The sequence below is a fragment of the Microtus oregoni genome, unplaced genomic scaffold, assembly GCF_018167655.1.
Source record: "Microtus oregoni isolate MIOR12 unplaced genomic scaffold, Mior012 000055F_ref0000237, whole genome shotgun sequence".
In the NCBI taxonomy this organism is placed as follows: Eukaryota; Metazoa; Chordata; class Mammalia; order Rodentia; family Cricetidae; genus Microtus; species Microtus oregoni.
Window position 1 is genome coordinate 1,199,903 of NW_024543831.1, and position 20,925 is coordinate 1,220,827.

At 46.3% G+C, this 20,925-nt stretch overlaps 1 protein-coding gene across 1 annotated transcript; it reads right to left on the reverse strand.

The window, feature by feature from the left end:
- Window positions 1-2,954: 2,954 nt before the first annotated feature.
- Window positions 2,955-12,425, reverse strand: Foxr1 (forkhead box R1). The gene is made up of 6 exons (XM_041638396.1): window positions 12,365-12,425; window positions 5,589-5,663; window positions 5,268-5,494; window positions 4,848-5,077; window positions 3,402-3,640; window positions 2,955-3,007 (listed from the first exon to the last, which is right to left on the reverse strand). The coding sequence occupies exons 1-6, from the start codon at window positions 12,423-12,425 to the stop codon at window positions 2,955-2,957; spliced, it is 885 nt and encodes a 294-aa protein (XP_041494330.1).
- Window positions 12,426-20,925: the final 8,500 nt, after the last annotated feature.

The following is a 20,925-nucleotide window of genomic DNA, read 5'->3' on the forward strand; positions in this document are numbered from 1 at the left end:
TTACCAGGCAACCCGAGTTGCCCATCACGAGCTGGGTATTATCTAATCCACCAAGTCATAAAGTAGGACATGCACAGCAGCAATCTCCTATCAAATAGAAGTGGTATACATACATGATCAGGCATGGGCCGGTCCTGAAGGCACAAGAAAGTTACATGAAAAAGCTGCTCAAATAACGGGTTTCTACACCTAACAATGCCATCTGCTGCCAAGCATGCAGTTAGAGCCTTCTGGAGTGTGCCCTGTGATCGGTAGACTGAGGAAGAGAAGGCCTTCTTTCTGCCTGACTTACTGATGGCTCTGCAGGAATCACCCGGAAGTGGACAGCTATGGCTTTCTAAGATACCAGTAGACAGAACTTTGAGCAGTACATTTTATTTGGAAGGAGAAATGGCCAGATGTGCAACTGACTTATTCATGGTCTATAGCCACTAGACTGGCTGGATGGTCAGGGACTTGAAATGTCCTATGTAAATGCTCATCAAAAGGCCACCAGCAGGAAGGAATTCAGTAATCACGCAGATAGGATGATGCATTTTGTGGCTCTTTCCCCAACCATTCCTGTCATTGCCCAATGGGCCCATGAACAAAGGGGCCATGGTGGCAGAGATTGGGGTTATGCATGGACCTGACAACACGGATTGACACTAACCTTGCTGCAGCTGAGGGCAAGATGTGCCAAGAGCAGAGACAAACACTGAGCACCAGATCTGGCATCACTCCCTGGAGTAACTAGCCAGGGACCAATTGGTAGGTTGACTGCATTGGACCACCTTCTCCATAGAAAGGACAAAACTTTGTCTTTACTCTGGTTATGGATTTGCCTTTCCTGCACGTAATGCTTCTGCCCAAACCACCATCCACCGACTTACAGAATGTTTTATCCACCGTCGTGATATTGTTCCTGACAAAGGAACTCACTTCACAGTCAGAGAAGTCTTAACAGCAGGGCCACAATGAATTCACCATGTTCCTCACCATCCTGAAGTAGCTGGCCTGACAGAAGATGGAATGGCCTCTTGAAGACAGAGTTACTGCACCAATTAGATGGCAGCAGCCTGGAGGGCTAAGGTGGTATATGCTCGGAATCAGCGACCAATATATGGCACGGTTTCTCCCATAGCAAAGACCCACAGGTCCAGGAGCCAAAGAGTGGAAAAAGGAATAGTTCCACTCACTATCACCCCTAGTGACCCACTACGAATTTCTTTTCCTTTCTGTTTCCTTCCTTAAATTCTGCTGGCCTAGTTTTGTTTCTTGATGAGGGAACGCACCAGCCAGGAGATAACAAACATTCCAATGATCTGGAAGCTCAGATTTTCTCCTGGCCACTTTGGACTTCTGATGCCCTCCAGTCAACAAGCCAAGAAAGGAATAAGTGTTAGGAGGGATGGTTGATCCAGATTGCCCTGGGAAAACTGGATTGAGTCCAAGAGATCTTTAGGGCGTCTTCTGGTGCCGTGATGTCCTGTGATTAGAGTCAATAGGAAAGGACAGCCTAATTCAGGCGGATGACAAAGGGCACAGACCCTTCAGGAATGAAGGTGTGGGTCTCTCCTCCAGGAAGAGAGCACAGACCTACTTAGGTGCTGAGGGCAGAGGAATTACAGAATGGATAGGAGAGGAAGTAGCTATAAACCAGCCAAGGTCACATGACCAGTAGCAGAAAAAGATGACAAGTGCTTGTCATATTTTGTTAAGTATGTTTGCACAGGTATTAGTGCTTTCTTTCAATTTACCATGTAATGTAACATCAATTAAGAGACTATCAGTGGTTGTGTTCACTTTTGCAATACTAAAAGGGACATTGCCACCTATTTCAAAATGTAAAATGTATTCGCTGTTGTGTGAGGGAAGAGTTGTGTCCACCGTGTTAAGAATGATTATGACCTGGTTAAACACATGCCTTAGCTACTGTACACGGGATAGTTATGTCAGGCATGATTATGTCATGGTTATTGTTTTCATTTGGAAATTAAACATGACTTAAGGAGATATGGTTGTGTCAGGCTGACAAGGGTGGACGTGTGATAGCTGCTCTTGGGTGTCATCTTGACTCCACCTGGAATTAACTAAAACCCAAATGGCTGGGTTCACCCATGAGGGATTTTTTTTTTCTTTTTTTTGAGACAGGGTTTCTCTGTAATAGTCCTGGCTGTCCTGGAACTTGTTTTGTAGGCCAGGCTAGTGTAGAACTCAGATCCCCAAGTGCAGGGATTAAAGGCATGTGCCACCACCAACCAGCCTCATTTGTCTTTTCACTGACTGAAGGTTTCAAACAGAAGTCAGCTATGGTGAGGTCTGAAGTCCCAGCGGCCAAAGCAAGCATGTCTTGGTTCAAGGCCAGCCTGCCTACACACTCGATGCCATCTCAGACAAGTCTGGTAATCTGTTCCCTAAGCACTGTCCCTCCCTTGCAGCTGAGGCAGGGCCTGTCTCTTGTTCTCAGCTTAGAACCAGCAGCTGCTTGCCAGCTGCCAGCTGAAGGAGCAGGTGGCACTGCCAGGGCTGACTGCTACAAACCAGCATCTCCCAAGATGATCGTCATGCTCCACGAACCTGAAGAGAGTTGAACATTTTCCTCCTTTGAAGGAAAAGCAGCATCTTCCCTTTGTGCCTATCAGGCAACTGCCTCATCGCCTCAGGCGCATCCTCCAGTTTCCAGAGCTCCTATTTTCTTTCAGTTTTTTTGAGACGCGTTTATCTGTGTGTAACCCCTGCTGTCCTGAACTCATTCTGTAGACTAGGCTGGCCTAGAACCCAGAGATCCACCTGCCTCTGCTTCCCGAGTGCTATTAAAAGCACGTGCCTCCACTACCCAGCAGAACCCCTATACTCATTCTTGGAGCTGAATTCTACTTCCCACTTGGACCCATCTGCTTGGCCTCATCCGTAGAGATCACACAGACAGACAGACAGACAGACACACACACACAGGTGTTGTAAAGGGAACTTTAATAGGGCATGGCTGATTCTTCTTTGAGGTCAAAGAGGAAGGGCATCACATCTGTAAGAGAGTTTAGAGGAGCTTACAACCTTGACCTGCTCTCCCCAGGGTCTGCTATGCTGTCCCGCAGAGCTCAAGGCTCCAATGCTACCACTTCTGAAGCCTTTCTGCTTGCTATGGAAGAGTTGTCTCTGCACAGAACCCCCTGTACCTCTTACCCAGCTCATACTGATTTCCCAGCATGCTGAATTGCCAGCAGCGCCAGCTGCAACCATGGTTTCCCAACCTACAGCTTAGTTCCACTCTTGTGGGAGGTCTCAGAAGGCCTCAACCACTTCTAGTCTCCCTGCTTCCTACAGTTGTCTCTCGAGTGGGAGCCTGGCGGGTACATCTAGCCTAGGGTCTGGGCCTCAGGTCCCCCACCCTTGGGCCCACCCATGACAAGGCTTCACACCTGGCTGGCTCATGCACTGTTGGATACTTTCCAGCCGTGTGGAAGCCAAGGTTTGTGTCTCCTCCGCAAAGCGGCGGTGTCCCTCCTCAGTCAATTTCCAGAGGCAGGATCGAGGCCGTGTGTGGACCTCACACTGCAAACTGACTGGCACCTTCTCAAAGCTGTCTCGGAAACAGAGATTGTGACGGATTGTGTTCTTCCAGCCTTCAGGAGCTGTCCGGAAAAAGGGGAAGTGCTTTCTGTGGACAGGGAGGAAAAGTAGGAAGGGTGTGGTTCCTCTGAAATATTCTAGGCCTTGTTCTCCCCCTGGGCCAGGAGCCTCAGAACTTCCTAGCAGGGTGAAGCGGGGCAGGCTGGTCTGGAACCTTTGCTAGCAGAGCCACGATCCCGGGAATCGCTTATGACCCTTTCTTTTCCTTGGTCTTTTTGAGAGAGTCTTAATGTAGCCCAGATTGACACCGAACCCTCTGGGTAGCTGAGGATGACCATAAACTCCTGGTCCACCTTCTACCTCTACCTCCTAAGTGCTGGGACTACAGGCCTGTGCCACCATGCTCGGCTGAGAATTTTCTTCTCCTAAACCCACTTTACTGTCCCCAACCCCAGGTTCGTTTTTGCCCATCCCTCAAGGGTTGAGGATTTTGATATCAAACCATGAGAGAACCAACATGCTAGGTTCTCTGCCTAAAATCAGGGAAGACCTCCCCCGATACTCACTCGGACATGAATATCAAAGCTGAGTGTTAGCCAGGTGCGGTATCGCACCTTTAATCCCAGCATTTAGGAGGCAGAGGCAGGTGGAGCTCTGGTTTTGAGGCTAACTTGGTCTACGTAGTAATTTCTAGGACAGTCAGGGCTACACAGAGAAACACTGTCACTTGGGAGACAGGCAAGTAGATCTCCGAGTTCAAGCCTACTCTAGTTTATATCATGAGACCCAGGTCAATCAGAGCTACAAAGTAAGACTTTATCTCAAAAATGAGGCCCTATGCACATGCATACACACAGACACACACGCACACACACACGCACGCACGCACGCACGTATGCACACTAAAAGCAAATTCTCAGTGAGGCTTTCTTGACCCCAGTGGGTACAGGGTTCTGTGCCAGCCAGGACAGTCTAAGGGCAGTAGGTGGAAGATGTTGGGAATATTGGGTTTTACTCTGGCTAATCTTTGGAGGCAGGGTGGGAGAAGCTGCAGTTTGGCCCAGGTGGACTGATATCCGAGGGAAGGCTGAGTTTTTAAGAGGCAGAAGGGGGTGGGAGTGCTCACGTTCCTGAACATGGGATAGGCATGCATTTGCCTGGGAAAGAAAACCAGGAGGGTACATATATGCTCAGGCCCAGATGGGGAAACTGAGTCAGCAGCCCAGGGCCAGGTTGGAAATTATTAGACCCTGACCCTCCCCCTTTCCCTCCTCACAGGCCTCCTGGGCACATACCGAATGAAGCTGTAGATCTGCTGTACGTTGATGCCACAGGGGGCGCTGTTTCTGAGTGCCAGGGCAATTAGATGGAAGTAATTGAGAGGGGGACGGAACCAGAGCCTCCCCTCTGGGCTGATAGCTTGTCCAAGCCTCCTGCGACTCTGGAGGGGGCCCCTTGTGGGAAGGGATGGGAGAGCCACAGAGGAGCTGTCATCCTGGTCCTTGGCCTCCTCCTCTTCTGTAAGCTAGAGGGGCACAGAGTAGGATCTGGTCCTGACTCCTTGGCCTCCGCTCCAGGATACAGTGGCAGACGCGGGAGCAGTCTAGCATCCACCATCTGGGCTTCTCCCCAACCCAAGGGCACAGAGCAGTTCTCAAGGTGTTCATCCTTTTCTGGCCCTCAGACACCCAACTGCTGTGCCCACTCATCCGTACCTCCTCCCAGGCGCTAGAAGAGGCAATGTGCTTCTGCTTCTTCTTCCGCTTGTGAGGAGGGGATGGATGGCTGGCAGACGGCAGCTGCAGCGGTGCCCCTGAAGCCTCGGAGCAGCTGGCTTCTTCCTCCTTCAAGACCCTTTTAGGTCTCCTGACCTCCAGCTTGCCGGGAGGATACACAATGTTTGGGTCCACCCACATCCACAGATTGGGCTTAATGTCTGGACCTGTGCAGAGGAAAAAGAGACTTACCATAGCTTTGGGGAGCAGGATAACCCCAGCTCAGGAAACAAAACCATGTCCAGAGAGCTCACCACTTACCATCTTTATCAGGGTAGTGTATTTTTTCCAAAGGCAGTGTTGGTGGATTAACTATTTGGAGTCTGTATTTCGCAACTGGCAAAGAAAGAGAGAGAGAAAGTCAAGACATAGTAGAATTTTCACTGTTACCCCATAATCTGGGCACTTGAAAGTTTCTGGGGGCAGTGTGGGCTAGCCGGGGTAGTATGAAGCTTAGAGACTGGTAGTCCCTTCACCTCCAACGTTCAGAATCTCTGCATTTTTCTCTCACTCTGCATACACTATCCCTGAACAACCTCATACACGCCTATAGATGGGTTACCATTCATAAATCCAGGGCTCCCAAATCTACCTACATACCAGACTTCTCTGCTAGTCTCTAAAGTAGAGCTGTGGACTGGGTGTTGTTACTTGGGTTATTGACAAGTACTTCAAACTCAGTATCTCCCCTCTTCCCTACTCTTCTCTCCCCCTTCCGCGCCTTTCCTCCTGACATGGGGTCCTGTTATAAGTCACAGGCTGGCCTCAAAGTCTTCATCCCCCTGCCCGAGTCTCCCAGGATTACAGGCATACTACTATGGCCAATGTCAAGCTTAACACATCTAAAATTAAATGACATTTTCTTGGGGTGTCAAGATAATTTATCAGGTCATGTTCGGAACAAAACCTATCCCCTAGCCCTGCCCACAACTGTTATTCTACATCCCTGCTTTATTAAAGTGTGACTTACAACTTCATATGGGAAGACAAACTGAAAGTGGAGATCACAGACAGTAGGGGTCTGGTCTGTAGGTAGATTTGAGAACCCTGGATTTATAGATGGTGACTTACAGTCTCTGCATAGGCAAATAATACCCCAAAATAAATTCCTTGGTTGAGGCGGGGCAGTGGTGGTGCATGCATTTAATCCCAGCACTTGGGAGGCGGAGGCAGGTGGATCTCTGTGAGTTCGAAACCAGCCTGGTTTACAAGAGCTAGTTCCAGGACAGGCTCCAAACCCTGTCTTGAAAAACCAAAAAGAAGAGAGAGAGTTAAGTTCCAGGACAAGCGGACAAGCAGGGCTGTACAGAGAAACCCTATCTCAACACACCTTCCCTCCACCCCCCAAAAAATGAATTGGTTCAGGGCTGGAGAGATGGTTTAGTGGTTAAGAGCACTGGCTGTTCTTCCAAAAAAACTGGGTTCAATTCTCAGCACCTACATGGCAGCTCACAACTGTCTCTAACCTTCATGCAGACATACATACAGGCAAAACACCAATGCACATACAATAAATTTAAAAAGACCTTTTATTTAAAAAAAAAAAGTAAAGAGTTGGTTCTCTTCTTCCTACCACGTGGGCTCTGGTGACCAAACTCAGGTCATCTGGCACGATAGCCTTCACCTGCTAAGCCATCTCGTCTACCTTTCTTGTTTTTATTGTGGGTGGCCCGTGTGTAGTGTAGAGCATGTGTATGTCTGGACACCTGTGTATGCATGTGTGTATGTGGGGGATGGGGAATGCGTACAAGTGCCCTGGAGGTCCACCGACCTGTCTGTGTGTGAATGTATGTTGTAGAGCTGTGTCTGGGAATACATGAGTCTGTACGGGGGGTGTGTGCATGTGCCTGCATGCATGTGTGCATGCCCCTGCATGTGTGCATGTGGAGGCCAGGATTCCAATGTCCTCCTCTATCAGGCTCCACCTTGGGCACATGTGTCATGGTGCGTGTGCATCATAAGACAATTTGAAGGGGCTGGTTCTCTTTCCACTATATGGGACTCAGGCGGCAGGCACCGCTACCTGCTGAGCATCAGGCCGCCCCTTGTGCTTGTTTCTCACTGAACCAGAAGTTCCTCTTTTTGGGTTAGGCTGGCTGGCTAGTGCACTCATGGGATACACCTGACTCCACTCCTAAATGCTAGGGTTCAGGCACAAACACCCATGGCTAGCTTTTGAGGCAGGTGCTGGGGATTTGAACTTAGAACTTCACATACAGAGTTACGTGCTCTTAGCCACTGAACCATCTCCCTGGCTCCCTTGTTTTTGTTACAGAAAACAAAGACTTTGGGGGCTGGAGAGATGGCTCAGTGATTAAAAGCCCTGGCTGCTCTTCCAGAGGTCCTCAGTTCGATTCCCAGCAACCCCATGGTGGCTCACAACCATCTGTAATGAGATCTGGCGCCCTCCTCTGGCGTGCGGGCACACATGAAGGCAGAGTGTTATATACATAATAAAAAAATATATCTAAAAAAACCCTGCTGATTTCGAATAAATATTAAAAAAAAAAAAACAAAGACTTTGGGTTGAGGTTGTAGTTCATCAGTGAAGCCGAAGCCCTTGTCTGAGATGCACAAGCCTGGGTTCAGTCTCCAACACCACAAAATAAGATTTTTTTTTTTTTGGTTGTTTGAGACAGGGTTTCTCTGTGTAACAGCTCTGGCTGTTTTGGAACCAGCTCTTGTAGATCAGGCTAGCCTCAAATTCAATGAGATTCTCCTGCCTCTGCCTCCTGAGTGCTGGGATTAAAGGCGTACTCCACCACTGCCCAGCGACAAAATATTTTTTTTCTTTTTTAAACTTTTTTTTATTTATTTAACTATTATGTTCGTTGGTGTGAAGGTGTCAGATCTCATGGAACTGCATTTTCAGACAGTTGTGAGCTGCCATGTGGGTGCTGGGAATCGAACCCGGGTCCTCTGGAAGAGCAGTCAGTGCTCTTAACCGCTGAGCCATCTCTCCAGCCCCGACAAAATATTTTTTTTAAAGATTGTTTTGAGATGGGGTCTCATTAAGTAGTCCTGGCTGGCCTATAACTTGCTATTTTGACCAGGCTGGCCTTGAACTCACAGACCCGTTTGTCTATGACTTCCAAGTGTAATACAATATTCAGTTAAGCATTTTAAAATGCTTAAGGTTTTCCTGCCATCATTCCTCAGTAAGTATCCAATTGATATATTTGGATTGCTTTGTGTTAATATAGTTGATTTAGCCAGTGTAGTGGAGCATACCTTTGATCCCAGCACTTGGGAGACTTAGGCAGGTGGATCTCTATGAGTTCAAAGTCAGCCTGGTTTATTTTACATAATGAATTCCAGGACAGCCAGAGAGACATAGTGAGACCCTGACTTGAAAAAAATCAAAACAAGCAAAACAAAGAATATTTGATTTAAAAATCTATAGATTTTTGTCTTGAGATGAGGATAGAATTTCAACTACTGAGGTGGCACAAAAATATATTTCTGCCATTTTGTTCTACATTTATGAAAAGTACAATTAAAAGATCAAAATATCAGTCAACTCTGAAAACTGTTGAAGATACTCTACATAAATTCTGTAGTATCAAAGATTCGACCAAAATTTAATTTTCTATGTGAAAATAAGCATATTTGAGGCTGGAGAGATGGCTCAGTGGTTAAGAGCACTCACTGACTATTCTTCCAGAGGACCCGGGTTCAATTCCCAGCCCCCACAGGGCAACTCACAACTGTCTGTTACTCTAGTCCTAGGGGATCTGACACCTACACACATAAAATACATTAAAAATAATAAGCACATTCATCTCATTTGTATGTAAATCTGTTTGTATCTTTAATAATGGGAAAATTATGTGTGTTTTAAAGAACCGTTTTAAAATGTTTCCCAGCCGGGCAGTGGTGGCACACGCCTTTAATCCCAGCACTCGGGAGGTAGAGGCAGGCGGATCTCTGTGAGACCAGCCTGGTCTAGAAGAGCTAGTTCCAGGACAGGAACCAAAAGCTACAGAGAAACCCTGTGTCGAAAAATCAAAAAAAAAAAAATGTTTCCCATACATTTATTATCAGCACATGTTTGATTTGCATACCAACTATACAGACCTATATACCTGGCTTTGTTTAGAGACAGGGTCTCTATGTAGCCCTGACTGCCATTGTAGACGCAAGAGCAGTAAGCTCTCTTAAATGCTAGGTCATCTTTCCAGGCCCTGAAACTTTTAAAACTTTTCTTACCTGTCATCCCTTTTGACTCAAGACTTTGTTCGTTGTGTTTGTTTGAGACAGGGCTTAACAAATGTAGCTGTCCTGGAACTCACTCTGTAGACCAGGCTGGCCTCCCGAGTGCTGGGATTAAAGGTAGAGCCACCATATCATTAGGTTATTGTTTGAAAAGAGACAGTGTGCTTACTGGACACCTCGGGAGTTAGAAAGGGTACTCTCATTTCCTTTCTTTGCTAATGTTCCTAACAACTTTAGGTCAGGTCGGTGAGGGCACACACGTGTAATCCCAGCCCGTGGGAGTCTGAGGTGGAAGGATTACATCTGGAATGCTAAATATCATACAGAAACTTTGTGCGATATCAGAACCTACATGATGGTTCGGCGAGTCAAAGAGCTTTCTGCCTGGCCTGCCAGCCTGAGTTTAGACTCTGAGACCCACATAATAGGATGAAAGAACTGACCCCCACAGCAAGGACTGATGTCCACATGTGCACGAACAGCAGCGTGCAAGCTCACAAACAAACACATACAGAAATGTTTAAAATGTAACATAAAAAACATGGAATCACTCGGGAGGCAGAGGTAGGCAGATCTCGTGGAATTCGAGGTCAGCCTGGTCTACAGAGTGAGTTCCAGGACAGGCTCCAAACAACACAGAGAAGCCCTGTCTTGAAAAACCAAAAATAAATAAATAAATAGTAAATGTACAGCCTACTAAAGCAAGGAGTGGTGGTTCATGCCTGTGTGTGGTGAGAGCCAGAGGATTCAGGCCAGAATTAGCAACGCACCGAGTTTGAGTTAGCCTGGGCTAGGTGAAAGACCTATTTCAAGTTGCTTTGTAAGTGGAAACTGTAACTTAGTGACTTAAACAATAAACAAAACCTTTGGCCTGGCGGTGGTGGCGCACGCCTTTAATCCCAGCACTCGGGAGGCAGAGGCAGGCGGATCTCTGTGAGTTCGAGACCAGCCTGGTCTACAAGAGCTAGTTCCAGGACAGGCTCCAAAACCACAGAGAAACCCTGTCTCGAAAAACCAAAAAAAAAAAACAAAAAACAAAAAAAAACCTTTGTATATTTACTTACTCATCTGTTTCTTTTACATGTGTGGGGGGTGGGGTCAAGGCCACTTTCTCACCTGAGTTCCAGTAATTAAACTCAGGTTAAAATCCCTGCCCGCCCCACCCATCCTTTTGAGACAGGTTCTGTGTAGCCTGGGATGCTCTGGAACTTGAGATTTTCTCACCTCAGCATCCACAGGTGTGTGCCACCACTGTAACTTTTTTTTTTAAAGCCCTGGTGTCCTCGAATTTACTATTTAGACCAGACCGGCCATGAACTCTTAGAGATTTGCCTACCTCTGCCTCCCAAGGGCTGGGAATAAAGGCATGTGCCACCATGCCTAACTCTTTAGACTCTTTTGACCTGCATGTGAGTTCCGGGACAGGCTCCAAAGCTACAGAGAAACCCTGTCTCAAAAAAATAAAAAAGGTCGTGGGAAGATGTGAATAGCAGCTTGCACCTGTAATCCCAGCACTAGGGAGGCTGAGTGGGAGGATCTCAAGTTGGAGACTATCTGGAGAGCAGAACCCTGTCTCAAAACAAACCAAAAACGACATTTTCACACACACACACACAATGTTTTTGATCAGATTTACCCCATTACCCCGTGTTGACCACCCCTATTCCTCCTTCCGTTACTTTTTTTTGGGGGGGGGCACCGCTGGTCTCAAGGCCAAGGAGCCCTTGAACTCCTGGAGAAGCCAAGGATGACCTTGAGCTCTGGACTCTCCCACCTCAATTCTTGAAACAAATTCTCACCAGGGTTCCTGTCAACACCACCGTTTGATTCTTCTGGGGTGGTTATCTCTTTCTCCTCAGTCTCTACACTGGAATACCTCAAGGCTTCAGCCTTGCTCCAACCATTCTTACTCCTTGAATTCCAAACTTATACCAAAAATCTCCAAATTTGTGTCACCAATCCACTCCCTCCCCAGAACCCCAGGCCCTGACATTTAATCACCTGTACACTCGCTGTTCCTCCTTGGATAAATAAGACCAAGTCAGGGCCCCAGCCAAGGCTACAGGGTGAGACCCTGTCTCAAAACAAAATGCAAAACCTTCCCAGAAACAAAGACAAGGGCCTTGCACAAGCCACCTTTAGGATGACCTAAAATCGCTGGGCACAATCACTCCTGTGCTACTGAGGCATATGACATTTATATATGGAAGTGGAGCTGGTGGATGTGACTAATGGGGGAAAAGGTAGTGTTAACCCAACGATTTTGCCAGACAAGGCACAAAAAAAAAGCACTTTGAACACAAGAGTAATTACCTCAAACTACTGAACTTAAGGTCTGGTCCAAGGAGGAGGAAAAATTTAGAGAACAAACTGGCCCACCCCTCCTTCGGCGATGTTAAATCTATTTGGTACTACGGACAACACAAGTAGGGGTGGCCCACACGAAGAGCCCTGGAGGTAGGTCAACGGTTAAGGCTTGAGGCAAAGCCGGGTAGTGGTGGCGCACACCTTTAATCCCAGCATCGGGAGGCAGAGGCAGGCGGATCTCTGTGAGTTCGAGGCCAGCCTGGTCTACAAGAGCTAGTTCCAGGACAGGTTCCAAACAATACAGTGAAACCCTGTCTCAAAAACAAAAAACAAAGGGACTCAAAACAAAAGCAAATAGCAACAACCAAGCAAAAAAGAGGCAAGGATATTTCCCCAAAGAGAACTGTAACTGTTTTACATCTAAAAATAAAGCCTTCAGTATGCCAAGTGAAGCCTAAAAAGAGAGAGAGAGAGATCATGCCACCCACGAGACCCTCCCCCACAGCCCCACTCACGTTCCTGTAAGTACTTGGGCAGGTGCGACGTGGTGAAGGACAAGAAACACTCATTGGCCATGTCCCAGTCCAGCAGGCCCGGCACTTGGCCATGGAGGCTGGCCCAGAAGTCCTGGTCCTGGAGTCTGGGGTCCACTTTAAAGGATAGGGGACTCAGGCCGGCACCGGGGTGGAGGCTCGCCTGAGTGGAAGGTGCTTCCTCAAACACCTGGGGCAAATGAGCAGGCGAGCGGACAGCCGAGCAGCCCCTCCAGACACTCCCAATTGCCCCAGGTTCCACCGGGCGCGCTCCCGATCACCAGGCTCTCCTCCGCCTGTGGACGCGCTCAGCTGACAGAGTGCCTATCTAAGCAGTTCCAAGACCCTCACCGCCTAAAACCAGATTTCGTGCTACAAACCCACAACCACACTCGGTAGAAAGCACAAACTACTTTGCGGGTTAGTCCTGGATTTCTAGAAACGCTGGCTCAAGGGGCTGGCGGTCGGGGGTGGGTGGGTTAGGGAGTGGAGGGGGTGGGAAGAGTTAAAATGCGGGGGCGTGGAGGGGCAGGCTGAAAGTGCTAGACCAGCAGGCCTCAAAGAAAAATAACAAAGCAGGGCGTGGCTACTGCAGACCTTTAATCCCAATACTCAGAAGGCAGAGGCAGGCGGATCCCTGTGAGTTCTAGGCCAACCTGGTCTACAGAGTGAGTTCCAGGACAGCCAGGGCCACACAGAGAAAACTTCTCTGGAAAAAAAAAAAAAAGAAAACTTCTCTGGAAAAAAAACAAAACAAAACAAAACAAAAAACCAAAATTTATATTTCATAAAAGTTTTATACAGTTTATCGAAGATTATAACCCTAATAGGTGGTGGAGCTGAGATTAAATTACATAGCAATTTTATTTTTTCATATTTTTTATTGATATTTATTGAGTTCTACATTTTTCTCTGCTCCCCTCCCTGTCCCTCCCCTCCCCCTTTCAGCCATCCCCCAAGGTCCTCATGCTCCCAATTTACTCAGGAGATCTTGTCTTTTTATACTTTCTAATTCCCATGTAGATTAGATCTATGTAAGTCTCTCTTAGTGTCCACATTGTTGTCTAAATTCTCTGGGATTGTGGTTTGTAGGCTGGTTTTCTTTGCTTTATGTTTAAAAAACACTTATGAGTGAATACGTGTGATAATTGTCTTTCTGTGTCTGGGTTACTTCACTCAAAATAATGTTTTCTAGCTCCATCCATTTTCTTGCAAAATTCAAGCTGTCGTTATTTTTTTCTGCTGTGTATACTCCATTGTGTAAAAATACTACATTTTCCTTATCCATTCTTCGGTCAAGGGGCATTCAGATTCTTTCCAGGTTCTGGCTATGACAAGCAAAGCTGCTATGAACAGAGTTGATAGTGGCATGATTGAGCATCCTTTGGGTATATACCCAAAAGTGGTATTCCTGAGTTTTGAGGAAGGTTGTTTCCTAATTTTCTGAGAAATCGCCACACTGACATCCAAAGGGGTTGTACCAGCTTGCATTCCCACCAGCAATGCAGAAGTGTTCCCTTTCCCCACAACCTCTCCAGCATAAGTTGTCATCAGTGTTTTTCATCTTGGCCATTTTTACATGTGTAAGCTCAGAGTTGTTTTGAGTTTTCTTTCTCTGATGACTAAGGATGTTGAACATTTCCTAAAGTGTCTTTCAGCCATTTTAGATTCCTCTGTTTAGGTCTGTACTCCATTTCTTTATTGGATTATGTGATCTTTTGGTGTCCAATTTCTTGAGTTCTTTATATATTTTGGAGATCAGCCCTCTGTCTGATGTGGAATTAGTAAAGATCTTTTCCCATTCTGTAGGCTATGTTTTGCCTTGTTGACCATGTCGTTTGCTTTACATATGTTTTTCAGTTTCAGGAGGTCCCATTTATTAATTGTTTCTCTCAGTGTCTATGCTGCTGGGGTTCTTTTTTTTTTCTAATTTATTATGTATACAATATTCTGTCTGTGTCTATGCCTTCAGGCCAGAAGAGGGCACCAGACCCCATTACAGATGGTTGTGAGCCACCCTGTGGTTGTCAGGAATTGAACCCAGGACCCCTGGAAGAGCAGGCAATGCTCCCAACCTCTGAGCCATCTCTCCAGCCCCTGCTGGGGTTCTATTTAGGAAGTGGTTCCCTGTGCCAATGTGTTCAAGTGTACTTCCTACTTTCTCTTCTATAAGGTTCAGTGTGGCTGGCTTTATGTTGAGGACTTTGATCCATTTGGACTTGAGTTTTATGCATGGTGATAGATATGGGTCTATTTTCATTTTTCTACATTTTGATATCCAGTTATGCCAGCACCACTTGTTAAATATGCTTTCCTTTTTCCATTTGATATTTTTTGCTTCCTTGTCAAAAATCAGGTGTTTGAAGATGTGTGGATTGATATCTGGGTCTTCTATTCGGTTCCATTGGTCCTCCTGTCTCTTATGCCAATACCAGGCTGTTTTCAGTACGGTAGCTCTGTAGAAGAGTTTGAAGTCAGGAATTGTGATGCCTCCAGAAGTTCTTGTATTGTACAGGATTGTTTTGGCTATCCTGGTTTTTTTTTTTTTTTTTTTGGTTTTTCGAGACAGGGTTTCTCTGTGGTTTTGGAGCCTGTCCTGGAACTAGCTCTTGTAGACCAGGCTGGTCTCGAACTCACAGAGATCCGCCTGCCTCTGCCTCCCGAGTGCTGGGATTAAAGGCGTGCGCCACCACCGCCCGGCTTTTTTTTTTTTGCTTTTTCCATATGAAGTTGAGTACTATTCTTTCGAGGACTGTGAAGAATTTTGCTGGGATTTTGATGAACATTGCATTGAAAGCAATTTTACTTTTTTTTTTTTTTTTGGTTTTTCGAGACAGGGTTTCTCTGTGGCTTTGGAGCCTGTCCTGGAACTAGTTCTGTAGACCAGGCTGGCCTCGAACTCACAGAGATCCGCCTGCCTCTGCCTCCCGAGTGCTGGGATTAAAGGCGTGCACCACCACCGCCCAGCTCGATCCCACTCTTGAAGAGAGACTTCGAACTCTGTACTAATTGTAAAACCCTGATCCTCTTTCATCTAGCGCCCAAGGGCCAGGATTATAGGCACACATCACCGTGTTCAGCTCACTATAGTTAATTTTATATTTTATTGCATTTTATTTATTTTATGTGTGTGTATATGCATGTGAGAATCCATGGTGCTGGTGTGGAGGTCAGGGGGCAACCTGGGGGACTTGGTTCTGTCCTTCCACTATTTGGGTCCCAGGGATCAAACTCAGATTGTCAAATTTGGTGGCAAGCCTTTCTTGACACTGGGTCATCTTACTTGTCCTCATTATGTAATTTTCTTTCTTTTTTCTTTTTCTTTTTTGTTTGTTTGTTTGTTTGAGACAGGGTCTCACTATGCAGCTCTGGCTGTCCAGGAATTCATGCTATAGGCCAGGCTGGTCTCAGACTCAAAGAAGAGATCCATCTGCCTCTGTTTCCCGTGATGTATTTTTTTTATTATTGGTGAACTGATTTATACTGGGTATAGAACCCAGGGCCTTAAGTATGCCAGACAATTGCCCTGCCACTGGGTTACATCTACAGCCCTTAAAGGTGTGTGTGTGTGTGTGTGTGTGTGTGCGCGCGCGCGCGCATGCATGTGCCTGTGCCTGTGTGTGTGTGTGTGTGTATATAGTTTGTTTTTGGAATCTGTAGACCAGGTTAGCCTTGAACTCACAGAGATCTGCCTTCTCTGCTCCCAAATTCTGGGATTAAAAGTGTGTGCCACCACCTCCCAGCTATAATTTTTATGAATTATTTAAGTTGTTTGTCGACAGCATACCCGGTCACCCAGACACTTTAGTCAGTATCTCCTAATCACAGAGATATTAGTTTATGTAGACAAAATTTAGGAGTCACAATTTTTTGAGACAGGGTTTCTCTGTAACTTTGGAGCCTGTCCTGGAACTAACTCTTGTAGTCCAGGCTGGCCTTGAACTCACAGAGATCCGCCTGCCTCTGCCTCCCAAGTACTGGGATTAAAGGCTAAAGGTGTGCACCACCACTGCCCAGCTCGAGCGGCAATTTTTTATATTTACTTATTTACTGAGACAGGGTACGTAGCTCTGGCTGTCTTGTAACTCATTAGGTAGATCAGGCTGGCTGCAAACTTACCTCTCAAGTGTTGGTATTGAATTTCTTAAAGATCTGTTTTATTTACAAATGAGTGTGTATTTCCATGTGTCTATGTGAAGTTATATGCATGTGTGTGGCTCCCTTGAAGGCTACAAGGGGATATTTATCCTAGTCCTAGGAACTAGAGTTACAGGCTAATTGTGGGGTGCAGGTATTGAGACCTGAACTCCTATTGTCATGATTGAACTGTTGGACCCTAGAGTCCAATCCCAGAGGAGGAGTCTCCCCAAGAGACCATCTCTCACACCACAGCTGATGTAAAAGCATGAGGATTTTATTAATTCTGTTGTGACAGGGTCTTTCAGCATTAGAGAAGTCAGAAAGACCCCGAATAGCTGGTACAGGCTACTTTTAAAGGAAAAAGCCACAAAAAGAGGAAGGGGTCTCTGGGGGTTGTTCTTTGACTATTATGATTGGCTTATTCAAAGGGGCTATTACCAATAATTGGCTGGAGAGCAGCTGCCAGATCAGATGAGGTAAAAGGAAATATCTGAGGGTCACTTTGACCCTTTTCCCGGGGGCTGAGTCACTACCACAACCACCACCACCACCATCACCACCACCACCACCACCACCACCACCACCACCTCCACTACCACAACCCACAGGGAAAAATAAACAGCAACAAACTTAACAGTAGTAAATCCTATGTTGTGTGTGTTGGTTGTTGCTAGAGTTGGTTGCACAGTGGAATCTCTTGGTGAGGACTGTCACTCTGAGCCTGGTATGAACCAGAGCCCCTTACATGGAGCTTGTATGTGCTTGCCTGTACAGTGCTCCTGCTACCATACAGGAAGCCTAGCACCAAAACATCCTCTCTTCAGGACGCATTCTCTGTGAGCAGCCTAACCTCTGGCTCTAACACAGTCAGGTCCATATGAAGTAAGGGAGGGCTCTGCTTTCACTCCGCATTCCTCTCCCGGAATTCCCATCATTCAGCACACTTCGTATTTATCTATTATTTAACTTTGTGTGTGTGTGTGTGTGTGCGCGCGCGCGTGCCATGTGGGTCTATGTGCTGTATACCTACAAGTGAAGGCCACCCTGCTCCTTTAAGACAGGGTCTCACACAGAACCTTATGCTTGATGTTTATCTAACCCAGCTGGCCAGCAAGTTCCCAGGATCTCTCTGCCCCAACACTGAAGCTACAGGCATATGAAGTCATAGCAAGCTTTTTTCTTTTCTTCTTTTTGAGGTGGGGTCTCACTGTGTAGCCCTGATTGGCCTGGAACTCACTGTGTAGATGAGGCTGGCCTCAATAGAGATCTGCCTGCTCTGCCTCCTAAGTGCTGAAGTCATTGCTTTGTTTTGTTTGAAGGTCAATGCTGAAGATTCAGTCTCAGGTCTTTATGTCTGCAGATCAAATCTTCTCAGCCACCAACCCATCTCCCCAAGCTAGTTTTTCTTTCTTTCTTTCTTTCTTTTTCTTTCTTTTTTTTTTTTTTTTTGGTTTTTCGAGACAGGGTTTTTCTGTAGCTTTGGACAACAACATGAGGAACTGTATTAAAGGGTCGCAGCAGTAGGAAGGTTGAGCACCACTGAGCTATAGTCATCTGAGAAGAATGAACCTCAACTGAGAAATTGCCTCCATAAAATCAGACTGTAGTGAAGCTTGCAGGGCATTTTCTTAGTGATTGATGTGGGAGGGCCTAGCCCACTGTGGGTGGTGCCATCCCTAGCAATTCTGAGTTCTATAAGAAAGCAGGCTGAGAAAGCCCTGAGGAGCAACTCGGTAAACAGCACGGCCTCGGCATCAGCTCTCGCCTTCAGGTTTTTGTCTGGTTTGAGTTCCTGCTGTGGTTTCCCTCAATAGACCGTGACTCTGGATATGTAAGCCAAACAAACCATTCCCTCCCCTTGGCTTTTGGTCAACGTGTTCATCACAGCAATAGGAACACGAAGACAGTTATGTCAGCTACATAGTATAATCCCAGCCTGTGCTACAAGCTACTTCATTGTAAAGAAAGAAAAACTAAGCCAGGCGGTGGTGGTGCACGCCTTTAATCCCAGCACTCGGGAGGCAGAGGCAGGCGGATCTCTGTGAGTTCGAGGCCAGCCTGGTCTACAAGAGCTAGTGCCAGGACAGGCTCCAAAGCTACAGAAAAACCCTGTCTGGAAAAACAAAACAAAACAAAAATATTACTACTTCATAGCTGTAATTTTGTTACTGTTATAAATTGCAATGTAAATATCTGTTTTCTGATGGCCTTAGGCAACTCTGTGAAAGGATGGTTTGATCCCCAAAGGGGTCATGGCCCACAGGCTGAGAACCACTGCTCTAGTTTGTCACGCTGACAGAAAATTAGCCAGCACAATAACCTTCAGGGTGACCTTAAGATCTAACTCAGCCGCGCAGTGCTGGGATCACAGGCCTGTGCCACCATACCTGCTCTATTTTTGAGACAGCATCTCACTGTGTAATCCAGGCTGGCCTCGAGCTCACAGAGACATACCTGCCCCTGTCTCCCAAGTGCTGAGATTAAAGCTGTATGGTATACCATGCCTGGCTTTTTTTTTTTTTTGAGACAGGGTCTCCCCCAACTGGGATGGATTTGAATTTCATACCCTCTGCTTCTCCCTCCAGAGTGCTGGGATTACAGGCATTGCCTCCAATGCCAAACCTGTATTCTGTATGTGCATGGTCACATTTGGTGACCCCTGTGTTGTCTGGCCAGAAAATCCTACTGGACACATAGAAATGTCTTTTTTGTTGTTGTTGTTGTTGTTGTTGTTTGTTTTTTCTCTTGCAGACCAGGCTGGCCTCAAACTCACAGAGATCCTCCTGCCTCTGCCTCCCGAGTGCTGACATTAAAGGTGTGTGCCACCACCTCCTGGTATATAGAAATGTGTCTTATGCCTTGCATCTGGCACATAGAAATGAATAGTGTCTGTGGAAAAACAATGCTGCTGTCCTTCTCCTGGGCTCTGGCGTTAATCTTAAAAGACCATGGTTCCAGTACTGGAGAGATGGCTCAGTGGTTAAGAGCACTGGTTAAGAGGTTAAGAGGACTTCTAGAGGTCCTGAGTTCAATTCACAGCAACCACACATGGTGGCTCACTACCATTTATAGTGAGATCTGGCGCCATCTCCTGGTCTGCAGGCATACACACAGGCAAAAACATTGTATATATAAATAAATCTTTAAAAAAATAAACTGGGCGGTGGTGGCACATGCTCTTAATCCCAGCACTCGGGAGGCAGAGGCAGGCGGATCTCTGTGAGTTCGAGGCCAGCCTGGTCTACAAGAGCTAGTTCCAGGACAGGCTCCAAAGCTACAGAGAAACCCTGTCTTGAAAAACCAATAATAATAATTTTTCCGGGCAGTGGTGGTGTACTCCTTCAATTCCAGCACTCAAGAGACAGAAACAGGCAGATCTTTGTGAGTTCAAGGCCAGCCTGGTCTACAGAGCGAGTTCCAGGACAAGGCTCCAAAGCTACAGAGAAACCCTGTCTTGGGGAGGGAGAGGAAATCAAAACAAACAAACCGCGATTCCAGTTGGGCATGGTGGTTCCACTTGTAATCTTTATCTTTTTAAAGATTTATTTATTTATTGTACACTGGTATTTTGCTTGTGTATATTCTCTGTGAAAGTGTCAGATTCCCCAGAACTAGAATTACAGACAGGTGTGAACTGTCATGTGGGTGCTGGGAATTGAACTCAGGTCCTCTGGAAGAGCAATTAGTGTTCTTAACCACTGAGCCATCTCTCCAGCCCCCTCCACTTGTAATCAAAGCTGGGGATGCTAAAGCAGAGGTTCCTACAAGGTTGAGGTCAGCCTGAGATACAAAGTAAAACCTTGTCCTACATCCGTATCCTCCCCTCACACAAATAATAAACCCCACAGGAGTGTTCCAGCATTTCTGCTGCCCTGTGAATCCTTTCTGATGGGTTTCAAAGTATTTTTGTTATGTTCCCACTCCTCATTCTCTTCAGGGTATAGTGATTTGCTCATTCATTTATAAGGTATTTTTTTTGTTTTGAATTTTTTTAAAGATATATTTATTATGTATACAACATTCTGCCTTCATGTAAGCCTGCATGCCAGAGGAGGGCGCCAGATCTCATTACAGATGGTTGTGAGCCACCATGTGGTTGCTGGGAATCGAACTCAGGACCTCTGGAAGAGCAGCTGGTGCTCTTAACCTCTGAGCCATCTCTCCAGCCCCTTTTGTTTTAATTTTTCTTTTAAAAAAAAGATTAATTTAACATTGGACAGAGTGGTTCACACATTTAATCCCAGCACTGGGGGTCTCTGGAGTTTGAGCTGGGTTACAAATTGAGACCCTGTCCAAAAAAAAAAAAAAAAAAAAAAAAAAAAAGCCTGCTGGTAGTGACGCATGCCTTTAATCTCTTTATTCTCAGCACTCGGGAGGAGGCATATTGATCTGAGTTCAAGACC